The sequence below is a fragment of the Telmatherina bonti genome (genome assembly GCF_933228915.1).
Source record: "Telmatherina bonti genome assembly, chromosome: 21".
In the NCBI taxonomy this organism is placed as follows: domain Eukaryota; kingdom Metazoa; phylum Chordata; class Actinopteri; order Atheriniformes; family Telmatherinidae; genus Telmatherina; species Telmatherina bonti.
In genome coordinates this window covers 19755183-19778002 of record NC_136630.1, presented here as the reverse complement: position 1 = coordinate 19778002, position 22820 = coordinate 19755183, and the positions used below count along the sequence as shown (strand labels likewise).

The 22820-nt window shown below is 36.9% G+C and overlaps 1 protein-coding gene across 1 annotated transcript in view; it reads left to right on the top strand.

Annotated features, from left to right (window-relative positions):
- Positions 1–2915: 2915 nt before the first annotated feature.
- itga3b (integrin, alpha 3b) overlaps positions 2916–22820 on the top strand; it is a gene marked incomplete at both ends in the record, with an annotated part of 33511 nt that continues 13606 nt past the window's right edge. Inside the window, 4 exons of the mRNA XM_079260592.1 lie at positions 2916–3091; positions 19786–19913; positions 21564–21646; positions 22536–22785. Coding sequence (XP_079116718.1) covers positions 2916–3091; positions 19786–19913; positions 21564–21646; positions 22536–22785 — 637 coding nt within the window. The remainder of the gene's footprint in view (positions 3092–19785; positions 19914–21563; positions 21647–22535; positions 22786–22820) is intronic.

Here is a 22820-nt window from a genome sequence, read left to right as displayed (position 1 = left end):
TGGCGCAGACTCGATGTGAGAGCGTGCTGTGTTTCATATCCAACCAATGTCCTTGTCTGCATGTCATGTTCACTCGTCTGTTAATATTCATTGAAATGCAGCAGGCTGCCATGTAGTTGCTCTGAAGCAACTGTCCCTTTTTCAATCACTTATTTTCATGCTCACAGGGCTGTACTGTGTTTCTCTCACACTGGCATGTCCAGTCTATTTCAAGTATTTATTGAAGAACCACAACCAAACACAAAGTGAAGAAACAGGACTATTATGGAGAATACTGATGCACTCAGAATGCACATGTGCTCTGTTCTCTCAACGGCATTTATGCTGCCACAGTCCATTTTTATTATCTCACATTCACATCAGTACTTCTACAAAGCATCAACTCACCCACCCCATCTCATCAGCCCTCAGCACTGTTTCAAAGGATGCCCTCAGAAGACTCTGTGGAGCCATTCGGGATGTATGGCAAACCACAAAGAAGCAGAAATGCATGAAAATGTTTTAAGTATGTCGGCTCAATCTGCTCAATTAAACAGATACCATGAGACAGAGAGACTAACTTTGGAGTTATGAGGGGAGGGGAAAATGGTGTGTTTGGGGGCTTTTTTAAGTTTGTGTATTTGGGGTATCAAAGCATGGCAGTGGGGCAGTGGGTGGTGGTCAGAATGGTGAGAAAAAACAGGAAACTGGAAGAAAAATGGCAAATTACATTCCATGAGTGTTGCGTGGGCTAAGAGTTGTAGAGTAGGGGGACTTTGGAAATGCATTCAGATCTTTGTCCCTATGGTCCTGGGTTGGTATTGGCTTACAGCTGGATCTGGGGAATATGCATTTAAAGGCCAGAACTAATTAATCTTTTACTGTAACTCGGGGTTAGTATTGACAGTGAGCTGAGCTCTGCTGCTCTAAAAGTTACAAGACAGTCTTCAGATTGTTATTTTGTATGGATAAAGATAATTGTAAGATATTTATAGTTTGTTTTGAGTGCATATACACACCTGATGCAAGAGAGTATCTGATTTTGGCCAATACAAATGAACATAATTTGTCATTATCATCTTTACAGGTGTTACAAAGGTTTGTGTAAGACCCGCAGGGATTAAGGATCAGGTGCTCTAAAGACCTTGGAGAAAACACAGGCCAAAATAAAGGGAGGAGGCGTTAGCTGGTCAGATTGCTTGCCTGTTGTTCTTTCATTACTTTGAATTCCTCACAGCTCAAATCTCTCTCGGTAGGTTTGTCTTCTGCCAAGTTGAGCAGGCAAGCTCTTTACTTTAATGATTGTGTGGTTCTGGTTAATGTCCATGCTGGACAGAATGCAAGGCCACAACAGGACATTCACACTATAAACACCAACATGTTGTGCTCCCACCTTTGAGATAAGAAGCATTAGCTTACAAGATAATGTGAAAATGCAAAACACAAAGCTTAAACTGGGATTAGCATTTAAAATGTGCCATTTTTCCAAAAGCAAGTTTCAAAGTTATAGGGACGCTGGGAGTTTCTAGTTGATCATACTGGTATGAGGTACCAGACATGTGGTTTGGAACACATTTATAAGGCAGATTTACAATCAAAGTAGTTTAAATTAATTTGTAGATTGCAATGTGTTCTCTCATCTTTGTTTTGTCATATGCAGTGTACAGTAATGTACTGCCTGAAAGCAGCACAGCAGACCATATGAAAACAGTACCACCAGAGCAAAACAAATCCAGGACAATCATACCTGAAGCAGTTTATCTACACACACACACACACACACACACACACACACACACACACACACACACACACACACACACACACACACACACACACACACACACAAAAGTGCACAGCTCTGGAGTTGACCTGTGGAATGAGCACAGTGAGCTACAATCCCCACAAGGTATTATTTCACCTGGTATGAAAGGCGGATTCCCTCTAGTTGAGAAAAACACCTGGGGGAGGAGAAGCAAAGTAGGAGCCCATCTCATCTCATCAGTTACAGAGGGTCAGTAATCCCTGATTTTAGCCAGAACATGGGCCAATAAAGAATAAATGGTGATAGATCACACATCGCTTTGTGAAAACAAACTCAAGTGGAGAAGACATGGAGCTACAGCTGCTCTGTTAATACCACGTGAAAAGGAAAGGAAAATAACAAAAAAAAAAGTTTCTTTCCATGAGCCCAACAGGGGGATTAAGGGGTTTGAACTACCCACTGAAATTGACTGGCAGTGAAGCAGGACCTATGGCTGTCTCAAGACTGCTCTTGTGAGGCAAGACCACACATCTAATAGATACTAGATAGGTTCAAGAGGACTGACTGTCATGGTTCATCCATAGAAAAAAAAAAAGAAGTCATTACACCTTGATAAGACAGTTATCAATATCCGCCACCTCATCCAGCAGTGCCTCGGTGATGTCTTTTGTTGTAATTAACAGTTGTTGGTTTTTTTGTTTGTTTGTTTGTTTGTTTTTTACAACATATAAGCCAAGTAAGCTTTCAGAAATTATTTTGAGTTCTTCAGTTTTCCAGTGTTTGTTCTTCAGAAAAATATGAGTGCAAAAAAAAAGAGACAGAAGGTAAAAAGGAAAAAAAAAAAGGTAAAGGAAAAAAGGGCTAACCTCTCCACTTCATGTCTATGCAGTCAGTGCACTTGTTTTAAAGGGTGTGGGGACAGAGAGGAGAAAAGCAGAGCAGGGGGGAGGGAGGCATTGAGAAGGCGGTGGGAGGCAGCCATCGACACCTATAGGAAGCAGTGACGAACTGAGCGCGAAGGGGAACAGGCAGGGCTGAATGTCTGAGAAGCAGCCTCCTACCTGTTGGAGCTCGCAGTGGGAAAGTGCCGCGTCGCACCCACTCTGATCGTGGAACCTGAAGGAGAAAGCGGATTGCACTTGGCAAGGAAAAAACAAAACACAGCTGAAACATGTCTTCAATGTTTTTACTCTGTGTTGTGTTTGTCGTGTACCACGTAACACAAACCTGCAGAGGATTTAATATAGATGATCGCTTTCCTGTGATCAAGGAGGGCAAAACCAAAGGAAGCTTCTTTGGATTCTCTGTGGCACTGCACAACCAGACAGAGGGCTCCAGAAAACACATGTAAGTTGTCCTAAATGCATGTTTTCCTTTATGTTAATCGTATCTCTCATTTAGAGGTTAAATCACATCTTTACTCTAATTCTTAACTCACATTAACCTGGGAAAAATCTTACTGTGCACGCTTCACCTTCGCAAAAACTCGCGATAGCGCGCACCTGTCTCCGTTCAGAGATTTTCACCTTCGTGCTTTTGGCTTGATGAATAGTTTTGTTTTAAAAAGCAGAAACACATTGGACAGAAAGGGTTGAATTACTGCAAGTCAGGTTTGTGGTTGGAAACAGTGTTAAGTGGCAAAAATGGATAAAACAAAAAAAAAAAAACAAAAAAAAAACAACAAATATCGGCTACTAAAAGTTAATGTAATTTGCAGATTTGTAAAACATGCAATAAGTTGCATTTGTTCAGCCTAAAGCATCGTGTATGTCAACCAGACATTTCTAATACAGCCTAATGACTTCTGAGAAGCATTGCAACAACGACTGTCAAGTATTATTGTTTAAAAAGAGATTCCATAAAATAGATGAATGTTGAACAATGCCTGTCACGCTTTTTGTGTTGGAATAGCTTCAGGTGAAACATCTGGAGCAGGTGGACTGTACTGAGCTGGAGTGCACACAGCACAGGCAACAAAATAATGGAAAAGTTTAGTTAAGATGCTTTATGGATCATTGCAGAACTTATTAGGTTCATTTGAGGTTGATCAGAAACGGACATCCACGAAAAACTTAGATTTTCAGATGTGAAGATGTGTTTAGCTTTCTGTTAGCAAGTTTAACAGTTATAGATATATTAATAGAGATATATTAATATAGAGATTAGTCTGGATCTTAGGGACATCAACATTTAATAGATTGACTCAATACTTTTTTAAATTACATACAAAATTTTAAACTAAATAATTGTAAATAGTAGACAATTTCACTCTAAATCTACTTACATCCAACATGATGTGTTACTGAATTAAAAATTAGGGTTTTATATTGAAGAAAAATCAGTCAAGGTGAAAACATGTATGGTGCAATGACATTTTTACAATGAAAAATATAAATATTTTCTGCATTTTGTAGGAGTGAGTATTATTTCTATTAAACCTTTATGACATTCATTTGATAGTGGGCACATGTGTTATATTGGGGCTGTTCATTGGCCCGTAACAGTTAGAGGTTATCACCACGACATCAGTGCGCATGTCAAGTTAACAATCTGCTAAAGAGTTCACGCAAAAACAAAATTCTTTTTCTTTAGAAGCGGTGCACAACACACATCTTCACTTCCTAAGCAGCATGTTTAATGAAAGCTCCTGAAACGGTGTCATTGTTTGGAATAGGATTTCACTCTGCCAATTACAGGGTGGCCCCTCCATCCTTCCGCATCCATGATCACACAGTGTGCTCATAACTTGGTGTTATCTGTGTCGTCGTTTTGCTTTGAAGGGTGACGCAGGAAGAAAATTGTAAACCATGGCCCACTTCCTCTGGCTGGTCAGAGGAACCATAGTGAGTCTCACTGCAAAGCTTATCAGCTTAATCTCTCAAAGTGGGAGACTGATGTGTGTTACAGAAATTTCCCCAGTTAGTAGAATGGAAAGCTGTGTTCAGCTGTCATCTGATGTGCCATCTTGGTGGGGGGTGAGGGGTGTTCCTTAGTCTGCAACCCAGGAAGGGGACTACACGTTAATGAGAATGGTGGACTGTAAGGACCAAAGATGCGATGGTCAGCAGCTAGCTGGGAGGTTGAAGCAATTTCTGTGTTTGTTGTGAGGAACATATGTGCTTGTTTGATTTGGAAAGGTTGCATATATTTAAAAAAATTCCATAATTATGCTTTAATTAATGTTAACAATATCTGTGTAATCTTATCTACCTATTGTTACATACATACATTTCTAAATGATCTTCTATGTTGTGTTTCTTAGAAGTTGTGTGGGTGTTTTATTCATTCTGTGCAATGAGACATCAAATGTTTCTTTTTTTATATTTACTGGTTTCTTCTTCATTTCCTCTCTATCGCTCTCCCTCTCTCTCTCTGTCTGTCTCACTTTCTCTTGCTTCCTGTCTCCTCTCTTTATATTCTATTTTCAGGTTTGACTGCATTTGCAAACATCAACCACTATCTCTGCGTTATAACTAGAAGTTAACAAATTGTACAAGCTGGAGATTAAACTGCTGATGTCTGAGACGGGAAGGCAGAAATGGGATGGTTAAAATGTTCAGCACTGTTACGGCTTACACTGAAAGTACAGGTGCTCTTAAAAGCCTGTAGGGTCACCAGATATTTGTATCTGGTGCATTGTTGAGCCACTGAGTCTTGAGGTAGTTATGGAGGCAGTCAGGGAAATAATCGGAAGAGCTTCAAAAAGGTTCACTTGGATAAATAAGAATTGATGAGTGTGTTGTGGAAAAGAACTCTTGTGGATGGCTTAGCTTAATGATTGGACATGGGGAGAGCCAGACTAATGTGATTAAAAGTAACTAAAGCTGACAATTGTCTCAACTAGCTTATTAACTTTTATGCTAAGCCAACCAGCTTCTCTTTGTTTATACAAAGAATTGAGGAAGGATTGGCTGAACTGGAAGCTTTGTCACAAAATAGTATAAGTCATTTAAATATGATTTATTTACAGGGATGGTTTTACCTTGGGGTTTGACTCCAGTAAGGAGTTTCTTTCTTCTTGTTTTTACATTGGCAGCTGAAGCAAAATAAGTTGGTGCAGGTGATGCTGTTGGTCAGTGTTTTTCAACCTTTTTTGAGCCAAGGCTCACGTTTTTCCCTAAAAAAAAATCACAAGGCACACCATAAACCAAAAGCTTTTTAAAAAGAAAAAAAGTCCATATTATTTATATAAAGTCTATCTCGTCAAAGTCTCTTGAATAGAAATCAGATAAACACAAGGAGGAGGAATTTTATTATCTTTCACTGGGGCCTGTTTGGATGAACACAGAGCTGCTTTTAGAGCAACTAGGTGAAATTGGGTAATTTCTCACGGCACACCTGATAATCTCTCATGGCATATTAGTGTGCCACGGCGCAGTTGTTGAAAAACACTGCTGTAGGTCACTTTCATGACTTATGTATGTTTTGGTGCCAGCCATCAGCATAGTCTATTGCTAAATCAGAGAATTGACCTAATAACATGTGAAGTGTAATGAATTCTCCACCATGTCTTGTGTCTAAGTTGTTTGAAGATGAGCTGTTTAGTGCATACTGTAAAGACTTACAATATGTCTATTGTGTTTCCAGTGTTGGAACTGCAGCACCACAGACCTGTTTAAAAAAACACAGCAACTTGGTGCATGAACCAGTCAAAGCACGTTCTGTGTTTAAGGTTGTTCTTTTTACATTAGAGTCAAACAGGGTCCAGTATAAAAATCAAGACAGTGTTTCCACTCCCAGTCCAGTAATAAAGTTTGGCCTTTGCTCATCTAAGATGTAGGTTATTATCCAATCAGTTTGAAACTAGTAGTGTATCTCTCAGCTAATCTTCAGCTAAATATTAAATGTGGTTTGATTTTAGGAATTAGGGTGAGTTTCAAGTCTGATTTGGTTGAGTAAAAAGCTACCTGAGGCCAATTTGTTTTGGGTGTCCACTGCCTCACTCCTTATATGTCTTTGAATTACCCTTTTAAGGATCAGAGATCTTTTTATTTTATTTTTTTTTTTCTGTTGTGGCAGAGAGGAGGGGCTGGGCAGTCAGCTGGCCATCTATTGGCTCTTCCAGTCCCCTGACCCCACGGTATGCTTGGAATGTATTACCCTTCTGTGCACAGTCACAACCTGCCAGGTTTCAGGTTGAGACAAAGCAGGAGTGAGAATAATGATCTGAGAAATATTAAACACACATACCTCTACTTTAAATGCTCTTTTTATTAATCATACAACAGAAAGAGATTCCTTCGGTTTTGAAAGGGAAACTTCTCTCAGCTGAAACATGTAGTTTTATTCCCTAAACTAACATTTAATCCAACTTAAAGTATACTTGTATGTGTTTTTTTTCCTTTTAGCTCATATTTGTCTGTTGTAGCAGCCTGAGGCAATAAAAGTCAGTCTTTTAATTTGACAGGGCCTTCCCCTTTCTGCAGCGAGGTGCAAATTAAACTGGTATGTCGCTGTTCATACACTAATCTGATGCTCAGTTAGAACATGCATGGGAACATGTTCTGGTTTTTTTTCCACGTCTCTTGGAGTTTGATGTAATTGCAGAGGAGACATAATACATTATTTCAATCCTGTTTTTGACATGTTAAAGAACATTTCACAAAGATGGTGTGTTACAGAAACTGAAAACTCACATTTTACCCACCCCCTCAGTTAGCAAATAGGCAACTTATTTTCACAGTGTAGTATGAGTTTTCTCTGAGCTTTGTGATTCAACTCCTAATTTATGTGAACACATTCAGGATGTGCAAATCTGGATAACCATCAGACATAAATAGGTCATCATTCCAGCAATGTGTGTGTGTGTGCTAGAAAGCAAGCTCTCACGAGAACTGTGCAATGTTCTTTTGCTCTCTCTGTAGCAAACACAGGCAACAATGTGTGGGTCACCAGAAAGAATCTTCTTAGTTGTTCAGTCTCTAGGTGTTATCTTATAGATGGGTTACAAACTACATCCTTGGGAACAACAGCAAGATTGTAATAAAAATCTCAACTTTCTCATTATTGTCAATATTTTTGTCTCAGTAATCAAACAACGCAATCATAAAATGGTAATTAATACTTCAGAGTTTTAAAATGGACTTTATAATATTTCTGAATGATTTTCTTAATTTTTTTTCCTTTTTTGTGTTGATTGCATTTTTGCTTTCTTTATTTGACAATATCAACAATATAGTGGTAATATTAGTTTCATTTGGCTCAATATGTAATGTCGCTCACATAAAGTTAAGCTTTACAACCGTCAACATTTGACAGAAACTACACACAAGAAACCTCAAACCATGTGTTGTTAGGTATAGTTCTTCCATCTCCGTTTCTCAATCTATGTAATTCAAGATAACTTTATTGTTTCTATAACAAGAAAACCAAAATTCCTAACTAAAGATTGATTCCAAATTTTGCTACCAAGTTTTCCTTGTTGATAGATTTATAGGCTAAATGGCATGGTTCAAGCTAACATAATAAGTTCCAGCCACTGTCCCAGACAGAGCTGTTGTCATTCTTATTGCACGGCTAAGACAAATTGACTGGGTTTTTTTTCAATAAAAGTCCCAGCAAAGCAAGATTGTGATTCTTACCATCATGTTCACTCTGTAAATTTAAAAGATAAGTCTTATGACATGGGAGTTATTGTGTTGTGAGACATGGAGTGACTATTGAAGAGACTTTACTGGCTTTTGAACAAGGAGAACTCAGTCTGCTTTTTCTGACCTGTATCCACAAGCTTTTTCCGCTCCTAGCAACTGTCTGTGATCCCCCTGGAATTTTGAAAAATTTCCATTCTTTTTTTTTTCTTGTAGACGATTTGTAAAGTTTACCAGCTTCTTATCTCTGGTTATGAGCTCGACTCTGCCAACTGGAAAAAGTGCTGCTCTCTGCCCACTAGTTGCGTATGCACCTCTGTCATAACGTTGTATAGAAATCACTGTCTATCTTAGTTTAGAATTCTTGCAATAAAGACAAGTTGTGCAATGATCATGTGACTTGCATGTTGGCAATGTTCATGGTTGACAGAAAGATAAACAAAGCAGGCATGCTGCTACCAGCAAGCTTTTTGCCACCCTTCATGGCAGCATTACTATCAATGTGATGTTACTGATAAGGACTCTTTTACCTTGACCTTTTTGTAAAAGGTCACATGGTTAAGGAAAGGTGGCTGGTAGCTGTACTAAAAGCACTTGTTCAATAAAATACATCACAAACTGATACTTAATATAATACATTCTTATGTCAGTGTTGCTCTGTATATCACACTAGCATGTAAAGATGTAGAATATTATCATCACCTTTTGTGATTAAGATTGTGACATATGTCACACACTGCTCACATTTACTCCTCTGTTCTTTTATTTATCTGTAAGAATCGTAATAAGTACAACGTTATCAGTAAATGTTTTAAAGTTTTGTGTTCAAGAATTTGTGGGACAGTCTTGTATCTTCTATAAAGGAGGTCTGGTGTGTTCTCTGCTTTTTGAGCATTTGAGTTCCTTCCCTTAATATTTAAACTCCTTTTTCCCAAATGAAAGCATGTGAGTAACTTCTGGTTAACAGTAGTCAGTCAATCGACACGTTTAATTATTATACAATGACTAGCATGTAGCTTCTAAGGTCAGCATGGTGGAACATGTCAGTTTACTTTGCCAGCTAATGCTAATGGGCTAAGAGACTGCAGGGGTGGCAGTGCTTTTACATGAGAAAAATCAGTTGTCATTTAGGCTTTACTGTAAAATGGACCATACCATACCATACCATACCATACAATACCATACCATACCATACCATACCATATCAACTTTACAAAGCACTACGAAACAGCGACAATTATAGAAAAAAAAAAAAAAAAAAAATGCTGCACATAACCAAATACTAAAAACTGTAGCATTCTGTATTATAAAAATGTAATATTAGTTTTTTGAACTAAGGCAACCAAATGACCGTAAAATGGATTACTTCCTATCACAAGGACATATGGTGTCTCACAGTGTAAGAATTAATTAGGGTGAAGTTAAAATGTTAATAATGTTACTATTTGCAAATTAAATGGTTAAAAGTAAATATTTCAGTCTTTCATAGTCTGTGATTTCAGCCTCTTATTGATCACCTTATAGGATTGATAATCAGTGAATGTGACAATGAAAACAACCTATGGTTCGTGTTCCTTCATAGCAAATTGAAAACCATTTTTTAAGAGAGATGACGAGTATTAGTTTGTTTATAGCTTGTTCCCCCTAGCTGCACTTCTGCTACCAACACTTCCTAGCCAAAATCCCCTCCCCCACAGCTACCTTGATGACAATCAGAGGGATGGTTCCTGGCAAAGATTGCATAGTCGATTCCAGCTTTTCATGGCCCAGCTGCATTGTTGATTAATTCTAATGCCATGTCAATGTCTGGAAATGGTGGGCATGAGCTTCAGGTGTTGTGACACATATGTTAAATATGCTTGTGGTTAGCTAATGCAAATAAAAATACTAAAAAAAACCCAAAACAAGTACAGCTGATGTTGCTTGCTATTACAGACCAACAGCAACCCATATTAGATATAGATCTACAATATACACCTCCAATGACTCATTTCATAATATAATAGATAAAAAATTTGACAAAGATTAACATTTTTCATTGTAAAAATGCTTTTTGCCTCCAGATTTTTATGAGGGCAAAAGTTAGATGTTCGATTCACTTAGAAATGACGACTGTGTGTTCATTAGACCCACAAAATCTCCTACATTAGTGGAAAATGTAAATGCTGATTTGCATTTGCCTATAGACAAACGGAGGGTAATAACCAAGAAATTTAATATATATTTCAAAGAAAAGATTGGTTTTTACAACATTTAAACTTTTTACAAATGTTGTATCATTAGAGTAAAGATGTGACCAATATTGACACAGAAAGAAAAAAAAAACATTTGGCAAAAGACAAGCAAATAAAAAATAAGAACATTTACATTATATCTGGCTAAAACATTTTAAGATGAACTAGATGTTGATTTATCCATTGTGCTTCGATCTTCTTAATCTTTAATGTATTTATTAACCCCATCTAATAAATTAATACCCACTGAATTGCCTTTGCTTCTCATCCCACTTTGAAATAGATTACAGCAGGATGTCACGCGTCCTGCTAATCTCCACAGAGGAGATTTTTTTTGTGGAAGGGGCTTTCACTGAAAACACCAGCAGTGAAAACTAGTCCTGCGTTGACAAAACTGTAAGAGATCCCCTTTTCTTCCATGACTGCTCAAATGCCCCAAACAGCACGGAAAAAAGAGCTGCTGTGTCTAGCCTCCGGGCTAATGAGAGCTACCTGCAGCTGGAAAAACTATATGCTTCAATACCTTTCCCTCTTTAAGTCATTTTTCATCTTTAAAGAGGGAAATGATACTGATGTATTAGTTTACATCAGTATGTGTGTTGAGAAGTAGGTGCATGTTGTGATTTTCTAAGTACAATTCAAAATGTTGATTATTAAAGAATGAGCAAATGAAATGCATAATTTTACACAGCAAAAGTCTTATGTTAAAAGTTTTCCAAACTGAGCAGGTAAAAAGCAGATTTTTCATGCACACACATGCCCAGCTTTTTACCAGCAAATGAGTAATGGCTCAGAGAAAACTTGGCACTGAGCAGGCACGCTAACAGTGCTGCAGTCAACTCTATTGTCAGCTGTCCACCTGCATCCCCCTCAAACCCCTTACCCCTTTTCACTAGCAGGGTCAAAATGTTAATGGAAATACTGTCACTGATACTCAAACTCTCGTGTGAATTCTGTCCCCATGATGTGCACTGATGTGGCGAGTTGGGTGACTGAGGAAAGTGTCATGACTGAGTCCAGCTGTATAAAGCTGCAAATGTGTGTTTGTGTTTGCTTGAATAGGTTTGTGTGTATTTTCATGTGGGAATTTGGTATATGCTATGTTTGTGTGAATATGTGAAAATTGTGTACCAAGGGACTGGGCAGCATTAGTATTCTGAAATACCTCCCAGCAGAAACATTGTGGCTGAAGCTATCTAGCCACTGAACGACTAAACCAAAATGTGTTTTTCAAACACAGTTTTACTTCCTGCTAATAAAAAATGTGAGTTACTTTATTATCAGGAGATGACCTGTCATGTTTAATTTGTAAAACCAGGTCAAAATGAGTTTGTTCTCAAGTTACTGTTTTACTAGTGGCAGATGGTGGTCTTCAAACAGGATGTTTGTGCAGCTGAAATACTCTAACACTGATGCTGTTTAATATTTTGTGTTATTTACCGGGTTCTGTGCGGTGTTCTGTTTCACAAACTTTTGTATGTGTTGCGTTTAATTTCAAGCAGAGGTTTTATCTTGTTCATTCCTTGCATGCTCACCTGCTTACAGTATTTAAGTCTTGCATAAAGTCATATAAGGGTAAAACCATCCTCAGATGACCAGACACTGGCGAGGCTAGTGAGCAGCTTTGCTTGCTGTTTATCTTAGAGCTGACAATTCAGTTGTAGTCAATGAGCTCAGAGAAGCGTGACAGTGAAAACAAGTCACTACACAATCTCAGCAAAAGTAGAAATATAGGATGGGGCAATGTAGAAGTATTTTCATGCAACACTTTGCAGTAAAAGCTAATCATATAATGAAACTATCCTTAGTCATTAAGGCATAAATTCCTGCATGATATGCTATTATCACCATTCTCATTGGCTGTATGTGATTATTTTATAATAAACTGATCATCTATTTGTGGATTCTCATTCACTGTTAGTTTGGATATGCTGCCAAATCAGCTGGTTTCTACAAAAATATCCATTCAGTTTTACACCTTGATCTTTTGTAAAATGAAAAATGAAAGAACTAATACAGTAAAAGAATGTGTTTATATTTCCTTAGACCTGTTAATCAATAATAAAAACACAAGCCTTACCAGTAACGCAAAAAAATAATGTAGGCTAGGTTAGACACATAATAGGTTTGTTATTTCTGAGCCATTTGACACATTTTCATAGATTTACGCCATTCACAGTAGTTTTCATTTCGATTCCAGTGTTTGTCCTTTTGTGGAAATTAACCTATACGGTGACAGATTAGTTAATGTACAAACTAGCAGTTAGCGTCATTCAATAACTGATCATTCATTAATCGTGTCTAGTTACACAGATCCACAGTAAGTTGAGCTTCAGAGTTTTAGGTGAACAAAAGTAATTCGGATATATTGTGTAAATTCATATACTAAATCATACAACATCAGTCAAGATTACTTAGAAATGTTATTATTTTCTAAAATAAAATATACTTTTCTAAAAAAGAGAAGCATAGTTGGAAGATGTACGTCATAAAGTATTAATTTAGTTGTTATTAAGGGTATGTTATGACATTATAGTAATGGCAAGAATTCTTACTGATATATTTAACATAGACTGCTGCCAAACCCTTACTGGGAAGATGAAATCTTAAGAAATAAAAGGGTGTAATGGTCCATGTGGCCCAAATATTCCACTTTCTGACCAAAAGTGACTCATATGTTTTATCGTGTTAGCACCTACCTGTGCTCGCTGAGTAATTTCAGAACAATGTTAGTTCCTGAAAGTTCAATGAACAGGATGAGTCTTGAGTAGCAAAACGGTGAGTGTGCTGCTGATCAACTCTTTGAAAAAAAAGAAAAATTTAGAAGCAAACACATTCACAACATTACTTAAAACCCTCTCACCATCAGCATAGTTACAATAGACCTCAGTGTAGCACATCATGTCTGTCATGTCAGCCATCTTGTTGCCTTTCACTGAAGTCATTACACCATTACAGCAGCATAAAAAGATCTCAGGCCTGGTCTCCTCCTGTCCACATGCTTAATTCAATCTGCAAATTGAGTCTGCCCATTCAATATTATCTTCATTTATTTGCTTAGTGGGTCTAAGTGGTAGTGTTTCCCTGGAATCAATATAAGTTACCTGCAATCCTTTATGCTGAATATCTGAGTTGGGTGGGTGAGCATGTGTTCTTGTTAGCTTTTTTGTTACCTTTTGTTTGAGATTTTTTATACGCACACACACACACACACACACACACACAATATATATATATATATATATATATATATATATATATATATATATATATATATATATATATATGTGTATATATATATATATATATATATATATATATATATATATATATATATATATATATATATATATATATATATATATATATATATATATATATATAAAATAGTGAAAATAGTGTAGTGAAACAAGTTGCTATACCTATCCTCACCCCTAATTTTCATATAACATAATTATTTATATATATATATATATATATATAATTATGTTATATGAAAATTAGGGGTGAGGATAGGTATAGCAACTTGTTTCACTATTTACACAGCAGCTTTGTGTTTTAGTGGGTGGTATACAAGGAGTACAAGAGGTCCTTAAAGTCAGTGTTCAGTTATAGGGCAACAGGTATATCTACTATTTTGATGAATGGGTGTCATCCTTAGTTTCACTGACTACCCTGCTGAAATTCTTCGGAAGTTGCCCCAGCACTTTGCAAATTACCTTAGAAGCTTAAACTTTATTGCAGATTATTAAAAAATTAGAATATTCTTTTTATCTTCATGTCATTGATTCTTTTAGAGCTGTTATTTTCCATCACATATGACCATCTGTATGTCCTCATCAATCTACACTTTTTTTATTTGAGTTTGACAAAAGTACACTGAAGCATGACATATTTAATTAAAATTAAGGGGGATTTATGGATAATGTACATAATCCAACACAAACATGACGTTCTCAGATCACTATTACATTTGGTAAAGTAACTTAAACACAATTCTTATTTTCAAAAAGTTTTCCACAGTATCTGTCTACAATATGACCTACAGAATTGCAAAAGGGACTAAAGCTGTGGAAAGTGAGTGGTTGAAATAAATACAGTCATTGAATTGATCCTGACTTTTTCATCGTTAGCAGGAAAAAAAATCCCTGAGGTTCTAAAGATTCGGCTTCTTTTTCTTTGCAGCAGCCACACCACACCCTGTGACAAACAGCTCACTCCAAGCCTTATCTTGAAGATGATCAACCATATAATGCATGCACTGTGCATAAATATAGCTCGTCAAACGTCAAGTAGAAAATCTGAGTTTCCTTTTTTGCGCTTGGTGTTACTTTCAGTTCCCGTTTTTGCTGTGTTCTCTGTAGCATTTACTTACTTTCCTATTAACATTTATACTTTTATTGACATTAAAGGTAAATGCTAGGTGAAACACTTTGTGCTTTCATGTCTCAGGATCAAACTGGATCCATGTGGAAATGAATGTAGCCTGAGTAAGACGGCACTCCCTTGTCTCCTCTTAATCCAAAGTTCATAAGTTGGGGCGGAAATATCATCCAAGAGGGGTTAGTCATCTTTAATTATGTTGGATTTCCTGGTTTCTCTGTTGTTGGGTTTATTACCATGAACAGTGAAAATATGGGATAAGATGATGTGAGTTCATCTTATGCATGAGAGCCATTTGTGTTGTTTAACATTTGCTTACCAAATTAACAAAAACCTTGTTAGATTGATAGTGTGAGTTCTGTTTGTTTAGTTTAATGCGATTGATATGAACATACAGTAGTTCATCAAACTCCCTCTTCCTGTGTTTTTCTTATTTCATATCAAGAGTGCAGTCAGGTTAGCTTACCGAGGTATGTTTGCAATTGGAAATGTTTGGTTTAGTCAAACATTTGGATCACTTGTGAGGCAGAAAGGGGCAAATTTCAGCATGTCCTCAGAGCAGGAATGCAGCTGCCTGCTGCCTCCCTTCCCTCACCTGGGTCTTTGACGTGACGTTTATGAGAAGGTGATGAGCAGAAAAGGAGATAGGAGGACAGCACATGTTGCAGTTGGAGTAGGATAGAAAAAGAGATGCTGTTGTAAACATGTCAGCTTTTAGTTTCTGAAGTTTCTGTTGCTTTGTTGTTGGTTGTGGAGGTTTAGGAACTAATTTCATTTCAAACTGAGTTTCTTGAACTGAAAAATGTGGGTTTGTGAAACCAAAACCTACTTTTTTAGGTAATGAAAATCCATTTGTAGAGAGCAATATGAGGGGTGGAAGTATAGTTAGTTTAGTCAAATAATTAGTCATTAGTCAAATAATTTAAAACATTTGGAAAATCTTTTAATTTTTCTTGTTAAAAGTTAGAAGACAGGATATTCTTATGTCTGTACAGTAAATGTGGCATTATGCTAGCCAGTTATTTGGCCTAGCTAAGTCTAGCTTGGTTTAAAACAGATTAAAAAGTGAAAAGGTAAGCTAACAAGCTTCTGTACACAAACCATTATCATTATCACATTCTTTGTTAAGCCGCCATGTTGGGTGGCAAAATCGAGCTGCCATCATGGAGTGACTCCTAATTTGTTGTTAGCTGTTTCTCATCAAGGATGATGCTAGTGGACTTCACACTTCCCAAACCAGTTCAGCACCAATGTGGTCAGGTCAGACAGTGATATCTAAACGCATAAGTGTAGTTGTTGTTACTCAAGACCTACATAATTTTACAAAATCCTGATTTTACAAACCTGCAAAACTGCCAGCTTTCAATTACTACCCAATTTAGCTTACCACAACATTTACATTAACATTTACATTTACACTTACTTCAGATTCACAGGAGCAAAATTAAAAGCTTATAAGTTTTTAGAGGTTCACAAACATTTCATGGTAGGATAGATATCAGACCTCATATTTGCTGTATATGCAAGAGAGTTTTATCTAACTCTCAACAAGAAAGGCATAGTTATTTTGTCCTAAGTGCAAATGAACACGAAAAGGACAGTAGATAGTTGAACCTTCTTCAATTTTTAAAGGTCTTTGTTCTCCAAAAACCTTTGAGTTAAACCTGATCTGTAATCAGTGTTGAATCCCCAAAATGAATACAAGTGACCCATACAAATCTGCAGAAACAGTCGACAAACGCATACAGACAATAAGATTGAGAGCTGACTTCTTTCAAGTAAAACCTACTGCTTGACCTAATACTTATTTGCTGCCATTCTGCTTCAATCTCTCCTCACTGCCACCATTAGTCTTAGGGATAATTGTTACTCAACTTGGAACTCTACTTATTGAGATGTTAAGTATGTTTATGAGGGTGAATTTACAGATCTGGTTTTCCTAGTTTGCTGTAACCAACGTTCTCCCATCCAAGATTAGCCAAAGCCCTGAAGCGTGTGAGATTAGTGCTACACTCTGCCCCATTTCTTCAGCCTTTCTGTTGAGTAGGAGCAAAGTTCACAGCAACTGGTCTCTGTGTTTTTGAAGTCTCTCTATGTTTAAATGCTCTGGATAATCTCACATAAGGCCTTGAAGGGCAGCATTTTAATACACTGTGGAATGCTTCGAGCTGTACCAAACTGTGCATGACTTTTAAGGCAGAGAAACAAAAGCAAAAAAAAAACAAAAAAAAAAAACAACCATTACAGCAGAAAAGAACATATTTGTTTTTCATGCGTTAACATTTTCTGTTGTATGAATGGGAACACACACAAATACACTTAAGAATGGGCCTCAACATGCTCATTGTGGGACACGTTTATGTCAGTCCTGTTCGCTGCTACAAACCTCTGTGGAAATTTTGTTCCTGTCTTTCTTATTGAATTACTACCCGAACCAAAACCTCTTCCTCTTTCTCAGCTGGAAACCACTGACCCTCAGAGGCTGTCATAGGTCGTCCTAGTTTTCATCACTCTTGAAAGAGAATTGATGCATGACTATACCCATGAGATATCTGCAAGAAGGAAAAACTTTTGTTTGGTTTCAAATGACAAGGCTAAACCTATGTGTGTTGTAATCTTTATGAAAAGAAAAACAGATCATGAAGTTAGTACAAAAAGTAAAAATTCTTTAGTAGATTATTTTCCCCTTTTAATAATACCAGTTGGTGTTGTAATGTACATCAGTGCAAAGCCTAGCTAGTTCCTTTTGGAATAAAGTATAACTTGTAAGGATCATGCTTCTGTGGAATGAGTTGCACTTATAGTAAATGCTTCACTTAGTAGTAACTCCAGACACATTTATAGACGGCAGTGCCCTCCTAGAGATCATTTCTGGATAGATATGATAAAGTGTAGTGCAACCGAACAGTTCAGAGATCAGCTTGGGTGTGCTATGTGTGCTGGAGTGTCCAAAACAAACACACTGGTTGACCTTTAACAATTACCAGGTGAGAAACGGCATATTATTCCTCATCAAAATGTGACCAGGCTAGTGGCCTGCATGAGGAGGATGTGCCTGCAAATGAACCTTTCACACATCACTGAGGTACCTGGCAGTAAAGAATGGAAGAAGTATAAAAATGGCCATAATATGTGCTTTTTCTTTTCCTTATTACTGTGGGAGAGTGGTCTCATCCAATCCACCAAGTAACTCAATACAAAAATTAATACCAACATGAGAATATTGAAAGTTTTTTCCACATTTGGGAGGCACTGCACACATGTTTGTTGCTCATTCCACAAACCTGTACATACATGTATTACCTTACATGTAATATCTTGGTATATAGTTGATTATATACCAATTATGTATATATAATACAGCACTAATTATTATTACATGGGAGAAATAATTGACTATATGTTAATTTCTTCAATTTTTGTGCTAAGTTCATGTTTGTATATTACCACCTTACTTATACATCTAGCTGATTGATGTAGACATGACTAACATTAGTGCAGAATCTTCTGATTTGAAGAAAGACTCATCTCCTGAATGGAGAGTCTCAAATAAGATAATAAGGTAATTTAATATGAAACTGGTTAGGGAAGTCAACACACATGACTAATTTGTATGCAAACACAATTTATTTTTTTAGTTCAAGTGTGTATCAAAGAGAAAATGTTTAGATGTGTTCATGGTTAGATTGCAAGTAGCATTGTGGTATATATGGTTGCATATGAATAAAGAAGGTTGAATAGCCTGGTTTATGGTCTCACTGTGCTGTGAAGACATGAAACCCACCATTGCTTCTGTGACTTTTATAGACATCATGTGGTTGTGGACACATCACATTCATCTGTCACATTTAGCTTTTTCAGAAGAAAATGAGTTGTTCTCAGGTTGAATTGTCACTCACAAACCAGCTTCAGTTTGAAGACATATTGACCTTGTAAGCAAAGTTGAGGATATTTTGAAACAAGCTTTCATTATCTTTATTTATTCTAGCTTATCAGTGTGTGAAAGAGATGTAGCTTAATACTTTCCACTGATCACCACCATGGTAGCTATTCTCCGTCAGCATTGAACCAGCAGTGATCTGATCGTTTCTGAAAGCTCAAATGAGAAGAGTCACATGTTGAAGTAAAGCTGTGCAGTTCTGCTTTTGTCTCTGGACACAGTACAGCAGGTTATATGTCACACACACACACACACACACATTGTAAACAAGACTGTCCGCACCCTCCACCTACAAAGTGGAGTTAATAAATCTTGTGCTTACAGTAAATAGTGTGTTACCTCAAAGAGCCTTGGAGAGGAGTAATCACTCTCTGGTTTACTGGTGTGTTCAAAGGGTGTGTGTGTGTGTGTGTGTGTGTGTGTGTGTGTGTGTGTGTGTGTGTGTGTGTGCGCGCGCATGCGTGAACATGTGTGTATGTGTGGGCATGAGTGGACAAAAAGATCAGGTCCATCACCAAGCAGCCAGTTTGTCCATGTGTTTGTGTGTTTGTGTGTGTGTGTGGTGCAAAGACTGAACTGACTGTTCCACTGTCTCTTTTTAAAGGTCACTTAACCTGGCTGGGCCCACATCGTATTTTGAAGTGAATACACACTCAGCTGTCAATCCTTTGTTTTATTTGCAAACTTTTTTCAAATGAAATTATGATTGGTTAAAGTAGTGCATATTAAAGTGCACAACAACATGAAGGTGCAAGATGTGTTTTCTGTGATTACACTGAAAAGATTATCTCTTTTTTATGTTGTGGCTACTCGGTCTGTCCTGTGTGTTCTGACAACATAAAACAGTTCTCACTTCTAAAATGGTTCCTTTCTCTGTGTCCTGCTTTGTGTGTGCAGGCTTCTTGTTGGGGCCCCCAAAGAGAAAGCCAATTCTCTCAAAAATGTCAATGTAACAGGAGCTGTTTACTCTTGTCCCATTACTATGGACGTCGCAGACTGCATTAGGATGGATCTGGTCACCTCAAGTAAGCATGATGCAAAGCTTTTTGGTGTGATTACTTCTTTTGGTATATATGAAATAAAGTTAAATAAATAAAAATCCTTATAAAGCCCAAGAGGAACTTATTAAGAAAGGAGGAATGCAGAGTGAAAATATCAGCCAACCAAATGTGATATGTTTGTAAAAGTAAAAAAAACAAAACAAAAAGAAAAAGATATATAAATGTGAAAACATCAAAAGTTGTCAGGAAAGTTTATTATTTGTATTTGTCATTCCAGTATGATTAACAAAAAGAATTGTAATGCATTATATTACTAGAGTACACCCTAGTGGTCAAGTCTGATGTGAGAAGCATTTGTTACATTAAGCTGCTTTACCAAAGATTTTAAGTGATGGAGAATACGATGGAATAATTGTTATCCATTGTATTGATATGATATTGCATCACAATTAAATTGTGATTTACATTCATAATATAGATATATCTCCAACTTAAGCTTCGTGGTGAGAGCAGAGTGCTTGAAATAAGGGACAACAGAAGCAGCAAAGCAGGTCTCTGTGGGTTCTAAAACATGTCTTCTGATGATCAGGATTAATCTGTGGATATTTGGTATATTTGAGAAACATTTTCATGGTAAACCATCTGATCGTTAATTAAATCTTTTGGTCCTGAACAAGGTGCATGGTGGGCTTTACAGTCAGCAGTCAGGTTCAGCTCTTTTGGCTTAACAACATGCTAAAAATATTTATCGGACTCAAATTCAGTATTTTACTTCTTTAAACTTGAGTCAACGAAATTGTAGTCATAATAAAAATGGAAGCTTCAGAAGACACACTAGAGGCTAGACTACTATACCTTTTTTCCCCCTGATAGTCAACAGAGACAAGATAAGTCAGATCGTATCAGTTTATTTTTCCTAAACCTTTAAAGCTGATCTCAGAGAAGACATAACAGCATTTTATCCACAGGCTGAGTTGTTCTCTGCATCAAGAGTGAATCAGCCTTTAACAACAAATCAGGAAATGAGTCAGAAATCATTTCTGCACAATTTACTTCTGAATAAGTAAAAACTGGGAAATGATAATGATCTAGTGTCCATGTTCACTTTCAGTTTGTTCATCAAGGATAAACTGATTATGTCAAACTATTATTGTCCATTCACCTGTGTTTCTTAGAGCATTCAGGTTTGTATCCTGAACCTATGTATTGAGCTCCTGCATATAAAACTTTCCCTCAAAAGGTACAAGTAAACATGCAAATGAACTGATCCTGGATCACTTTTATTGTTGAGGTTAGCATTACTGGTTTTCAAGTCACAGCACATTTTTGTGGTTAGCATGTGCATGAGAAATGCTGAATAATACCGCTGTTTGGGTTGGTTTTCCACTGGCTGCACTTTCCATCATTGAGTTATTTATTTAAATAAAATGATTGACCTCTTTGTACTGGTTTGAACTGATAGTAGTCCAATTGTGAAAATGTGACCTTGAAATTTTGTAATCTCTAAATCCATGTCAAACAGCTAAACCAGGACTTATATGGTTCCTCCAGAAACACAGGAAAATAGAAACAGTCAGAACAAATGAGAGCATATTAATCATTTAAAATCAGCAGCAGCATATTGACTGTGTTAAACTCTGGCTTTGTCCTCTCACCCTTTTCACACATTCACAGCAACTAAGTCTGAGATGGTGGAGGACATGTGGTTGGGTGTGACAGTGGCCAGTCAGCGGGGCCAGATAGCTGGACGAGTACTGGTGAGATGAAAAATATCCGTCAATTAACCCTTTCATGCATGAATTAATAAAAAAAAATGCAATTTTTTTTTAATACAGTATTTTACCTCTACAGACATATGCAATACTTTTTTTGTTTATTCGTGATATTTAGAATGTATCGTCATTTATGATTTTTTTAAATGTATTCTATAAAATATTTATAAAATATTATACAACCATGATTATATTATGTAAATCTTCTATAAAATATAGCTGTATCATTTTCCTGTTTATTGCAAAGGCAAACTTGTGTAATTGCATTCTGTTCAATTATATCTTTTTTTTTTTTTTTTATTCTCCAGTGAGTGGAAATGTATTGGATGACTCACTTACATCCACTGAAGTAGTTTATTTATAAAAAATATCTTTGTCATTAATGAATATGCAAGAAAAAAAGCTTCTAAATAGGTGTCCACTATAGGGCCACTATGCATGAAAGATTTAATCGTTGCAGGCCAGGTGATGTAACAACTTAACTACACAATAACAGCCAGGATAAAGGAGATACTGCTGAAGTGATACCCTGTTTATGTATGTTTTTAAAACTTTGTATTTTATGTATTAAATTGCATCCAGTATTTTGTACATTTTCGTTGTTAGTACTGGATTGCAAAGTGAACAAGAACCAATGTCTTGCTAAAGAAAAATTACACTGTTTTATGGCACAACAGCCTCCATAGCTTCCCATGTAATAATATTTAAATAATTGTTTTTATACTTCAACTTTTGTTTATGCAAACAGCACAGCATAATGAAGATGCTATTTTAACTAGTACTTATTCATGCATTCAGTACAAGTTCATGATATTACATTGGTTATTAAAGTCAAAACCCAGTCCCTCCACCTTCACATTTCTCTGGTTTTCAGGCATGTGGGCATCGCTATGTTACAATTTACCAAGGTGGGATAGAGGACCAGCAGCGGATGATTGGAAAGTGCTACGTAAGGAGTAATGATCTCACCTATGACCCCATGGATGAATGGCAGTTTTACAACTATGGGGTCTGTAACCCCACATATGACTTGGAAAAGGAAGGCATGTGCGGCATGGGCATCTCAGGTGGCTTCACAGAAACGGACGTTTATACTGGTGCTACTGGGAGCTACACGTGGCAAGGTGGGGACTGATGAGGTGACAACATACATTTGTCA